The following is a 12,840-nucleotide window of genomic DNA, read 5'->3' as shown; positions in this document are numbered from 1 at the left end:
CACATGAAAAACAGGCAAATGGAAAGACTGACAATTGACTTTACCTTACAAAAAACAGAAATGAAAACAAACTGGTAGGAAGACTTAAACTGTCATTCTACTGAATTGGTTGAGAATCAGTGTATACCAGGTAAGTGTAGGAAACTAAAGTGGGAATCTTGGGAAGATTTCCATTGCTGTAGGACAATGGTTTTATCCTATAAAGATTTGTTTCTTATACTTGTTTAATAAAATGCTGATTGACCAGTAGCCAGGCAGGAAGTATAGGTGGGGCAATGAGAATTCTGGGGAGAAGGAAGTTTCAGTCTGAAGTGGTCACCCAGACATAGAGAAATCCAGGCATAGAGCAAGCAAGATGTGACTGCCTTGCTGAAAAAGGTACCAAGTCATGTGGCTAACACAGACAAGAATTATTGGCTAATATAAGTTATAAGGGTTAATAAGAAGCCTGAGCTACAAAGACAACCAGTTCATGATTAATGTAGACCTTTGTGTATTTCTTTGGGACTGGACAACTGCAGGACCAGGTGGGACAGAAACCTCTGTCAACAGATTTGTTTAATTCTATTTCCAGAATTTCTAAGAAATCCACTGTGATTCTGGCAGCAGAAGTAGAAAAGCATCCATCTTGAATATCCCAAAGCATTCTTTTAGTATGTTTAAAAGGAGAAAAAAATGCCTACAAACTGACTATATGGAGAAGCACTGATTATATAGGATCTCATTATACCAGGATCAGCAGTTAATAAGCTAATGGGGAGCTAATGATGTGATTCCATTCTGAGTAAGAACCATCAATATTAAGATTGTATTAGTTATTTTTCTGTTGCTATAATAAAATGTAATGACTATGATAACTTAAAGAAGAAAAAGTTTATTTTGGCTTATGGATCCAGATGGCAGAGCAGAGGTGTGACAAGTGGTCACAGACATGGTTGTAGGAACAAGAAGCTGACAGCTAACATCTTGATTCACAAACACATAACACAGAGCAGGAAAGGAAAGTGGCATAAGCATTTAAACACTCAGAGCAGCAACTAGTGATATGTAACCTCTAGTTAAACTGAAACGTCTAAACATCACCAAACAGCATTAGCAACTGTAGACTAAGTATTTAAGTACATGAGACCATGGAGGACATTTGCAATTAAAGTCCAACCCTTAAATGCCTTAGGAATTATCCCAATTTCAAAAGTACTTTATGATAGGTATCAATATTGTTTAAAATCCCCAAATCTCTCCAGAGATTAAGTACTATATCCTAAGTATAACCCCTTGCAAATTTAAAGGGAAAATTATGTACTTTCAATGTATAGCAATATACCATATGCATTTCTATTTCAAAAGGGAAAAATGAAGACACAGTGAGGAAATAACTGAACCAAAGCAAGACAAAAACTGAGCAGGGTAAACATCCAAATCTTAAATCTTTAATACAGTTCTTTATCTTGTGGTGACCCCAACCATAAAATTATTTTTGTTGATACTTCATATTTTGCTACTGTTTATGAATTGTAATGTAAACATCTATTTTTTCTAGTAGTCTTAGATGACCCCTGTGAAAGGGACATTCAACCTTACAAAGTGGTCATGACCTAGAAGTTGAGAACCTCTGCTCTGTTTACTTTGTATGGGACTTTAATTTCCATGGCTTCACCTTAATATTGGTTCAATTTCCTTTGTGCAGCTCTCTTTGGCAGCTATGCTATGACTCTCCAATCTCCAAATCTTGGAGTATCTACTGCAACTCAGGTTTTAATTTCATAGCTTGACACAATGGACTCTCACTACCTTCTGCCTACACAGATCCCTCATGCAGGAAACTGCATGAAGCATGCTGCTTGGCCTCAGTAGTTCTCAGGATCAGTGAAGGATGAATGCACAATCTCTTTATTCTTTGATACTTTGTGCCTCTAAAGCCAGAAACATGCAGTACCAAGTTTTGTTGCCAACTTAGAATGGACCCTGGCTCTCTTGGACCACACCAATAGCAGCTATTTTATTCAGTTACTTTTGAGGAGTTAAAACTCCTTAGGTGCACTTTAAGAAGCTGGAAGCCTATCTGTGTGGGAATCATTCCTTTGGATAGCAGACCTCTGTTAAGGGAACAACTCTTCCTTACAATTGTAGCCTCTCTTTCAGCACATTTCTTAGCAGCAACATTAATATTCCTATGTTCTTTCTTTCTCACAGCTATATTTTTGTATTTCCTTTTACTTTTTTATTATAGAACTGCATAAGAGATATTGATCATAACCTTTCCATCTTAGCCAAACAAACAAAAAAAAAAACAGTCCATTGCTTTTTAACTTCATAAGATAAGTGAATAAATTAAAGAGATTCTTTGTTAAAGCATCACAGAATTACTTCTTTAACAGTAGCTAATATTATTCCTCTCTGAAATTTCTTGACCTAGGCCTCAACATTCTGTATTGCTTAGTGCTTTGTCTTCTAAGCTCCTATAAGACAGTCTATTATGCTCTACTTACATCATCCAACAACTTTTCTAGTCCAGGGTGTCATAATGATGCATGGTGTCCAGTGCCTTGGGGAACTGTGAAAGAAGTTCCAAGAAAAAAGGTAGAGGGCCTTCTACCTCAAGTGCTCTTTTTTTTTCCTCTGGATTGTTCTTGGGCATTATTATTCTTGTTGAATGTCAGAATATGGCTAAAAAACCCAGTTTAGTGAAAGGATAAGCTGAGTGCTGCCCTCAGTGTACACTGAATCTTGATATTGCCTTCTGCCTTGCTTTTTGCTTTCCCAAATATAATATATACTATGTACCAGGCAATTGTGTTAATGTTGATCTGGCCTGAGAAAGTTCCGGGAAAGGGCTGCTCTGTTAATATTTAGTATGTGTTTGCTGGTGTTTATTTACGTGTTTTTATGATCATGTTTTTCTAAACTCAAACAATGTTCCTTGGATCACTGTTTTCTTTGTTATGTTATTTCCACATCATGAGAACCCCCAGAGACCACTTGGGGTCTGAGTTCATATGGTCAAGCAAAAAAACCTTTATTTTAAGCTTGAGCTTGGGATTTCCATCCATTCCAACACAATTGTTAGATCAGGGAGAGGCTTGAGCTCAGCTATGGCAGGGTTTTTAAGGAGAAAAGGATGAAGGGTAGGGGAATTCCTGATTCAGATGGGGGTTGAACTACTGATTGGACAGGAGTGAAGTAACAGAAATTTGGTCAAACAGGGATTGGTACTGGCATTGCTTTTAGGAAATTGGCAACCTATATACAAGTTAGGTATGTTATTCTTAATATTCTAGGGCATATAGCACTTGTTTGTCTCAGTTCTGATTGGTTCCCTACAGGGTATGGTTAGTGGCTTTTTCTAGTTATTGTAATGGTGAGGCTTAGAATCAGTATTGTTAGTTTACAGCCTGTCATGACTTCACTGATCTTAAGTTAGACCTTTTCAGTTCCATTCATGTACAAAAACACACTGATATTGAAGTAAATATGTCCGCAGTATTAAATTGTTGTCTGCCTCATTCTTTAAGGTCCATGGAACCCAAGTCTCCCAAACAGATCTGCATAGGTCAATAAAGTTGACACGAAGTTCTAAAGACTTACATATTTCTTCAAAAACTATGGTCAGGTTTTTTACAACAACAGCCCAGTTTCTTATTCCAACATCTTTATTAGTTATTTTTCTGTTGCTGTAATAGAATAACATGACCACAGCCACTTAAAGAAGAGAGTTTATTTTGGCTTATTACTCCAGGCATATTAGAGTGCCTGACAGTGAATGAGAAGCATGGTGTCAAATATCAGGTCTGGTGGCAGGAATAGGGAGCTGAGAAATCACAATTTGAACTGTAAGCATGAAGTGAAGAGAACAAACTGAAAATGGTTCAAGGATTTAAACTCTCTTAGCCTGCCACTTTTGGCATACTTCCTCTAGCAAGGCCACATCTTCTAATTGCCCTCCCCAATAACACCACCAACTAAGGATTAAATGTCCAAATTCAATCCAACCACCACAATAATATTGACTTAAATTTGTAAGCTGTCATATTGAGGATACAGAAAGAGTGGATTTACATTTAAGTTCTGGGTCCTAGATTGAAGCAAGGTAGGCAGAATTTCACCTATTCATTGTTTTACTTCTAGTCTAGACCATAACTCACTAGATGAATGAGGTCCATATAATCTTTTCTCCAGAACTCTTGATTCAGATATTATTGATAAGCCTTATAGTTTCACTAAATATCTTATCTAAGATTCATGACTTTATTAACCCTAAGTAGCTGGCAAGTTACCAGAACCAGGCATAATTTATTCTGTTTGAGCATATATTAAGTCAAATTAGGAACTTTGAGGAGAACATATAATCACCACGACTTTATTAAAGAAGTACAATCCTGAGCTGGGCATTGCAACACACACATATAATCTTAGCACTCAGGAGTTCAAAGGTCATCCTGGACTACATAGTGAGTTCCAGAAAAACTAAGCTATGCCAGGGAACTCTGTCAAAAAACAAAAAACAAGCAAACAAACAAACAAAAAGCAGAATAATCCCTAACTATATTCTAAATATTTGTCCTTATATTCAGAGATAATAATAGTCTTTACCCTTATTAAGAAAACTGCTCTGTTTTTATGCCAATACCAAGCTATTTTCAATACTGTAGTTCTGTAATAGAGTTTGAAGTCAGGGATGGTAATGCCTCATATTACAAAAGCATTTGTTCAACTATGTTCATCGCAACATTATTTGTAATAGCCAGAACCTGGAAACAACCTAGATACCCTTCAATGGAAGAATGAATGAAGAAAGTGTGGAACATATACATATTAGCATACTACTCAACGGTAAAAAACAATGATATCTTGAATTTTGCATGCAAATGGATGGAAATAGAAAACACTATCCTGAGTGAGGTATCCCAGACCCAAAAAGATGAACATGGGATATACTCACTCATAATTGGTTTCTAGCCACAAATAAAGGACATTGAGCCTATAATTTGTGATCCTAGAGAAGCTAAATAAGAAGGTGAATCCAAAGAAAAACATAGTTATCCACCTGGATATTGGAAGTAGACAAGATTGCCGGGCAAAAATTTGAGAACTTGGGGGTGGGGTGGGATGGGGGTAAGGGGAATTGGGGAGAGGAAAGTGAGAAGGGGAGGATGGGGAGAGCTTGGGGGAATGGGATGGTTGGGATAGTGGAAAGGTGGATATGGGAGCAGGGAGGTATATTTCTTAATTAAGGGAGCCATCTTAGGGTTGGCAAGAGACCTGACTATAGAGGGGCTCCCAGGTGTCCAGGGAGATGTTTCCAGCTAGTTCCTTGGGCAGCTGAGGAGAGGGAACCTGAAATGGCCCTATCCTATAGTCATACTGATGAATATCTTACATATCACCATAGAACCTTCATCTGGCGATGGATGGGGATAGAGACAGAGACCCACATTGGAGCACTGGACTGAGCTCCCAAGGCCCAAATGAGGAGCAGAAGGAGGGAGAACATGAGCAAGGAAGTCAGGACTGTGATTGATGCACCCACCCACTGAGACAGTGGGGCTGATCTATTGGGAGCTCCCCAAGGTCAGCTGGACTGGGACTGAAAAATCGTGGGATAAAACCGGACTCTCTGAACATGACAGACAATGAGGGCTGATGAGAAGCCAAGGACAATGGCACTGGTTTTTGATCCTATTGCATGCACTGGCTTTGTGGGAGCCTAGTCTGTTTGGATGCTCACCTTCCTAGACCTGGATGGAGCGGGGAGGACCTTGGACTTCTCACAGGGCAGGGAACCCTGACTGCTTTTTGGACTGGAGAGGGAGGGGAAGAGAAGTGGGGGGGGGAAGAGGAGTGGGGGGAGGGGGAGGGAAATGGGAGGAGGGGAGGAGGCAGAAATTTTTTCAATAAAAAAAAAGAAAAGAAAACTTTTTTTTTGCAAAAGATGGAGACTATTCCAGAAAACCACAACCAATCAAAATGCAGAATTGTGGCACCCAGTCCCAGTGGATACAGCTGTAAAAAAACTCCTACACTTAAGACTCAAGGATCATTACAGAAGTAAGGGTGGAATCATTGTACAAGTCAGAGAATCTGAGAGTATGTTGTGAGTTTCTGCCTCCTAGTAGTGTCACAAGCTACTCATAATGTCTCACCAACATGACTGCCTTAATATGGGCTGAACAAGGAAAACCACAATGTACGTGTTGAAGTGTACAGGGGAAAATTCATTAGTCCTCAACTCTATACAAAGAACTGCAGTCAACTAAAGAATGCCAAGAGTGGGGGAGTTCTGAAAACATATACTAAAAGGCGACATTATACAGACTGATCAGGTTGTGATATATATGTGTGTGTGTGTGTCTGTTTGTCTGTCTGTGTGTGCATATATGTGTATGTATATATACATATATGTTTATATATTTATATATTCATATAAAAACAATTAATGAAAACCAAGTCCATGAAATTGAAAGAGATCAATGTGGGATATATGGAAGGATTTGGAAGGAAGAAGGGACAGGGTGAAATGATGTAATTATATAATAATATAACAAAGAAAGACTGAAAAATACCCCATGGGTTCATAAAAAGTAAAACATAAGAGGAACTATTTATAGTCTCTATAACAATGACCTACTCTAAAATGAAAAAAAAATCTGCTGTAGTTTTATGAGACTCAGAGAAAGACCAACATCACACCTTCATTCTCCTTTTGCTTTCAAATGTCTCCCAATGTGAAGAGGAAGTCACAAAATGTTTCTAAAGGTCACATTTCTGAGACCAACTGGAAAATAAACATATATATATATATATATATATATATATGTGTGTGTGTTCTTAATCATATTATACCCTATTAACTTCTTGTAACAGTAAAAACTACTGTTCCCCATCTTTTTATCAATTACCCTCTCTTCTACTTTATAACACTGAGCCCTAATGCAATAAGAATATTCATCCACTACATTATCTGTTTTTATACTGATACTTTTAAAGTATAATGACAGTTGATTACTGTTGAAAAAACAACAAATTGAAGACAGTCCTCAAAACTGTATCTTAATTGATCCATATCATAAGAGATCAAAACAGAAGTATTGTTATAGTTCACTTTTCTGCCTTAACAGAATATCTGAACTGAGGTGTTTTCTAAAGGAACAAGGATTATTTTGATCATGAAATGACTGGAATGTCAAAGAATATTACATGAGTGTATGGTAAATCTCATGCTGCCTTGATTCAATTAGAAGAGCAAAGGAATATGGGGAGAAAATAGGTCAAGGGCTCAATCACATGATAAAATGTTTTAATCAAACATCACTTCCTTTGAACATGTTTATATTAAGGGGTAAACATTTTAGTATAAAATTTTATTTACATAAAGCATATCCAAGGGCTGAAAATATAGCTTAGTGGTTAAGAGTAGTTGCTGTTCTTACAGAGGGTTTGGGTTCAATTTTCAAAACTCACATAGAAGGTTATAATAATTTTTAACTCTAGTGGTTCTTATGTTCTAGTCTCACCCCCATATATAGGAGGAATGCATGTTGTATTCATACATACATACATACATACATACATATAGGCAAAATCTTCAAATATATAATATAAAAATAAATCTTTTAAAGTTTATATCTAAGTGATAACAGATACTACAAATATAAAGTGTTAAGCACCTAAAAGTTAAAGAAACATTAAATAAATCTAAATGCTAACCTGACTAACATAAAACCTCCAATATTGAACTTAGCCTGAATAAGGGGAACCTGGGGACACAGTTACCTTTAAAGAATCCCTACCACACATTGTCCTGTGAACAACCTTACAGAAAAACATCATCCTTCTTCATGTGTCTTAGCAAAAACTTATCAGTCACCTCATAGTTTACTTATAACAAGGCCAGTCACAGGTTCTTCAAATTCCCATTCATCATCTTGTAAGTACTTAATTAGATGAACTGCTTGTTCCTACTGAATAATACCAACGAAATGCCTATTATCGTGACTTGAGAAAATTTAGTAAGCACCTCTCTTTTCCATTGGTTCCTGAACTTTGACTTAACCCTAAGTTTAAGCAAGAATTAACTGCATAATACTACCTCCTTAACGATCCTGCTTCAAAATGAACTAACAACAGTTTAATATATTTCTGACTCCTATTGCCAACCATATTTCATAAACGTGAACATCTTACAAATTATTCCACTTATTCATAACAAGTTCCTATTTGCCATACTATCTCCTATCAGTGTGAAAGTAACAACTTATCATAAAAATATAAGCAATTTATTTTGAGCCAAATATTAGGAGCCGTGATCCAGAATCCAGTAGAGTTTGCCTGCATAAATCCAGGTATCACGATTCTAGGTTCAGTGGATATATAATTACTTGTCTATTGCTTTGATAAAAACACCAGGGCCAAAGTAACATATAGAAGAAAGAGTTTATTTGGGCTTATGATTCCAGAGGATTAGACTCTATGACAGTGGGGTGAAGGCGTGGTATCAGGAGCAGGAACTTGTGTGTTCACGTCTTGTGTGTTGCACAAAAAAGAGCAAACTAGAAATGGCATGAGTTTAAACTCTCCAAGCTCACCTCTGGTGGTATACTTCCTTTAACAAGGCTACAAGCCTTATTATAAATTTTCCAAATGATGTAATCATGTTCAAATGCCTGAGACTATGGTGTACATATCATTCAAATAATCACTAGGGTGGGTGGGGTTATGGGGTTCCATTCCTAACTGATGAATATTGACAGTTGATGGCTTCTGGGAGAGGAAGGGTCAGTTTTCTTTAAGTGTGTCACCACTTACAGGTTGATTGTGTTCCAGTAGATTGGGTTTCTACAGTACAAATTGGCTGTTTAAATTATTACATAAAATAGGAAATGAAGACTTCCAAACACTCTTTTGAATCCATTATTTCCCTGGTATCAAACAAGATATAGATGCAATAAGAAAGAAATCTTCAACCAAACTAATTCATTAACAAACATACTAGCAAACTGAATCCAAAACCATATCAAAAGAATTTCATCATGGCCAGATTATATTCATTCCAAAGATATAGTGACACTTAGTACCATGAAAATGCTAGTGAAAAAAGCAGGGATACAGTTCAACTTATAAACATAGGTAAGAACATTGCAAATAGGACTCTGAAAACTCTGGAAATAAGACCATCAGTTGACAGATAGGAATTTGTGAAACTAAAAAAGAAAAACTTATGTAAATCAAAAGACAACATCACTGAAGTGGAGAAATAGTTCACAGAATGAAAGAAAAATTTGCAAGCTATTCATCTTTAGAATTTTCAAAATATAAAATGAAAATTGAACACTAAGAAAATAAAACTCAATTTAAAAAACAATCAGTTATGAAATTTAGTAGAAAGTTCTCAAAAGAAGAAATAGAAATTGATAGTAAACAGATGTTCTATCAACATCCTTAGCTATGAAAGAAATACAGAATCAAACTATATTAACATTATATCTCACTCAAGTCAGAATTACCATCATTGGGTTTACAAATAAGAACAAAAACTGGCATGGATGAAGGGAAAGCATGTCCCTTACATACCATAGGTTGGAGTGTAACTAGTAAACCCACTCTGGAAAGCAGTTTGGACATTTCTTTAAAAAAATAGAAATAGATTTATCTTATGACCCAGCTATACAGTTCCTGGGCCTACACTCAGAGGGCTTTCTATCTTAGTACAGAAATACTTACATAATCATATTCATTAATGCTGTATTCACAACAGCTAGGAAATGGATTCCACCAAGATGTCCATCATCTGACAAGTGAATAATAAAACTGTTGTACATAGTCACAAACTAATGTTACCCATTTGTAAAGAAAAATAAAATCATAAAATAGGAAAAGTTTTTCATAGTGAAGTCACTTTGTCCCCAAAAGACAAGTGGATGTATTCTATGAATATAAAAGGAAATAAAGAGATCCTTACACTAGAATAAGGGAAGTGGGTAGAGAAAAGAGAAATCTGTTATGGGTCAATCCAAACTAAGGACATATGAAGAAGCCTCATGAAACTCTACCACTGTGTGTGTGTGTGTGTAAATAGTTTATGCAAAGGAATATAACATCAGTGAACAATAATGTTACCAAAAGACAACGGTTGTATCAAAATTTCAGTGTGAGATAAAGGTTACCTCCTCAGCCATTGCTGCTATTGCTCTTGGTTGCATACCAGAACTAGCTGGTAAAATACTATTGTCAAGATATCAAAATGGTTGCTGGGCACAGAGACGTTAGTCTTGAATGCACCAGGAAACCTTCTCTATGAGTAAGTGTCATAGGTGCTATGCAGGCTGCTGGGAAAGAAGAGGGTCAATGGTCATGTTTTACTGAACACTGGTCCCTGCATTTTGTAGGTGGAAACTGCTCATTCATTTCCCAGCCTCCTGGACGTGAAATAATTATACAGAAACTATATTAATTACAACACTGATTGGCCCATTAACTCAGGCTTTTGATTAACTCTTACATCTTAAATTAACACAGTTTTATTATTTTAAATTTTACCACAAGGCTCATAGTCTACTGGTAAGATTATGGGACTTCTGCCTCCTTCAACAGTTACATGGTGTCTCTGACTCTGCCTTTTTTTTATCTCTGCTTGGAATTTTGCCTTGCTCTATTCTGCTCCATCATATGCTCCAAAAGCTTCTTTATTAATCAATAAAAGCAGTATATATATATATGAAGTTCCCACACCACCTGCATGCCACAATACCATAAGGCTAGAAAAAATACACTCACTGGTACAAGAGTTCCATGACTGTTTATGACAGTAACCAACTGCTATCTTGATCTTAATTGGATTATATGCCTACTGTTTAGGAGAAAATACGTGTTTGGTATTATAAATATGCTCAAAAAAACTACGGTGTAGAAACCATAATCTCCAAGAAAGAAGTTATTGATGTTGTGTATATAAGTGTTCATGTTTCTAGACTGCATTCTAAATTTTTATGTTTATATTCATAGATTTTTGCTGCTTTCAACTTTGGACAGAGAAGCCTTTGATTATGGTGGGTAGTGGTTAATGCAAAGATTATTACTCTTCAAAGTGCTAAGAATAAGCAACTTGAGAGCTCAACCATAGATGGGACACCTATATGAAACTCACATCACCAATGCTCAGAGAATATCATGGATTATGGGGAGGGAAGAATGTAATAAGTACAAAATGGGGAAGAGTGCTGTGGAATTTTTATTTCCTGATATATATAACATCATTGTTGCACACAAGAACTCATAGAATCTGCTATTACATACACATGACCTGTACAACATCAAGCTATTTAAAAATTCTGTCATGGAAGTGGAAGGGATTCCTGAAGCTCAAGCTCTTGCCAAAGAGCTATTGGCAGTTGAAGGCTGATAAAGGAGAGAGAGTTACTTTCCATTAGGAGTGTAGACATTGATATGTTAACTGGTCTACTGTGAATGACCCAACATGCCTGCACATACGGGCAGCCCAAAATGACCTCAGTGTCTTCAATAAATAACAAAACATACAAAGTAAGGACATGGCACTGAGTGTAAGAAGTGATAGTGGAGAGCCTATGGGCAGTTGGAGGAAGGGAATGAGGGCAGATAGGATCAAGATAAATTATATGGATGTATGAAGGTTTTCAAAAATAAAGAAAAAATAACCACTTCAAAGTTGTAGAAATAGAAAATTATAGAGTTAAATAATTTTTAAACTACTGAAATGTTAGAAAAGGAAAAAGGAGGAGATACATATAAAAAACATTCTGTTATAAATTATCTTACTCCTTGTAAAATGATATAATGTTGTTTGTAAATTGTTTTACGATATCACCTATAAATTTATATTGCAAACTCTACAGAAACAACTAAAACCATTTTAAGGGAAGTGTAATATTTATGCTAAGAAGACAAAAAATTGAATTAAATAAAGAATTAAAACAAGACAAGATAAAAGACTCCGAAAAAAACAAAAATCAAAAAAGATATAATTAATAGAAAAATGATTATGAAAAATAATTACTGTCAACTACACTATAATAAATAAGAACAGCGTTCAGCCCGGAGCCCACGCTTGAAGACATTCGATGTCTCCATACAGAATTTGCTGTTGAACGGGACTGGGAGCACTTCCACCAGCCTTGGAACCTGCTCCTAGCCTTGGTGGGAGAAGTGGGCAAGCTGGCAGAACTCTTCCAGTGGAAGTCTGATGCAGAGCCTGGTCCTCAAGCCTGGCTGCCAAAGGAACGAGTAGCCCTTCAAGAGGAGCTCAGCAACGTCTTCATCTACCTGGTGGCATTAGCAGCCCGTTGTCGCGTGGATTTACCTCGAGCAGTAATTGCCAAAATAGACACCAACCAACGACGCTACCCAGTCCATCTCTCCCGAGGTTCTGCCTGCAAGTACACAGACTTGCCCCATGGGGCCATCCCCGAAAACCAGGCTGTGGGGGCTGCAGAACCTAACTCTGAGTTGCAAAGCCAGGCCTACATCTAGGAAACAGTGTCAGAACAACAGAGATGGACTCGTTCTGGTCCGTTCTTTTTTTTTTTTTTTTTTTTTTTTTTGAAAAAAAATTTCCGCTTCCTCTCCGCTTTGCATTTCCCTCCCCCTCCTCCCGCCCCTCTCCCCCTCCCCCCCACTCCTCTTCTCCCTCTCCAGTCCCAAGAGCAGTCAGGGTTCCCTGCCCTGTGGAAAGTCCAAGGTCCTCCCCCCTCTTTCCAGGTCTAGGAAGGTGAACATCCAAACTGTCTAGGCTCCCACAAAGCCAGAACATGAAGTAGGATCAAAACCCTGCGCCATTCTCCTTGGCCTCTCGTCAGCTCTCATTGTCCG

At 37.2% G+C, this 12,840-nt stretch overlaps 1 protein-coding gene across 1 annotated transcript in view; it reads left to right on the top strand.

The window, feature by feature from the left end:
* The window catches only part of LOC130867480 (dCTP pyrophosphatase 1-like), a 33,173-nt gene extending 20,672 nt beyond the window's left edge, over positions 1 to 12,501 (top strand). The window contains exon 2 of the mRNA XM_057759515.1: positions 12,059 to 12,501. Within this exon, the coding sequence (XP_057615498.1) occupies positions 12,059 to 12,501 (443 nt within the window). The remainder of the gene's footprint in view (positions 1 to 12,058) is intronic.
* The last annotated feature ends 339 nt before the right edge of the window (positions 12,502 to 12,840 follow it).

This window comes from Chionomys nivalis, chromosome X, assembly GCF_950005125.1.
Source record: "Chionomys nivalis chromosome X, mChiNiv1.1, whole genome shotgun sequence".
Lineage (NCBI taxonomy): Eukaryota > Metazoa > Chordata > Mammalia > Rodentia > Cricetidae > Chionomys > Chionomys nivalis.
This window is presented reverse-complemented; position numbering and strand designations above follow the sequence as displayed.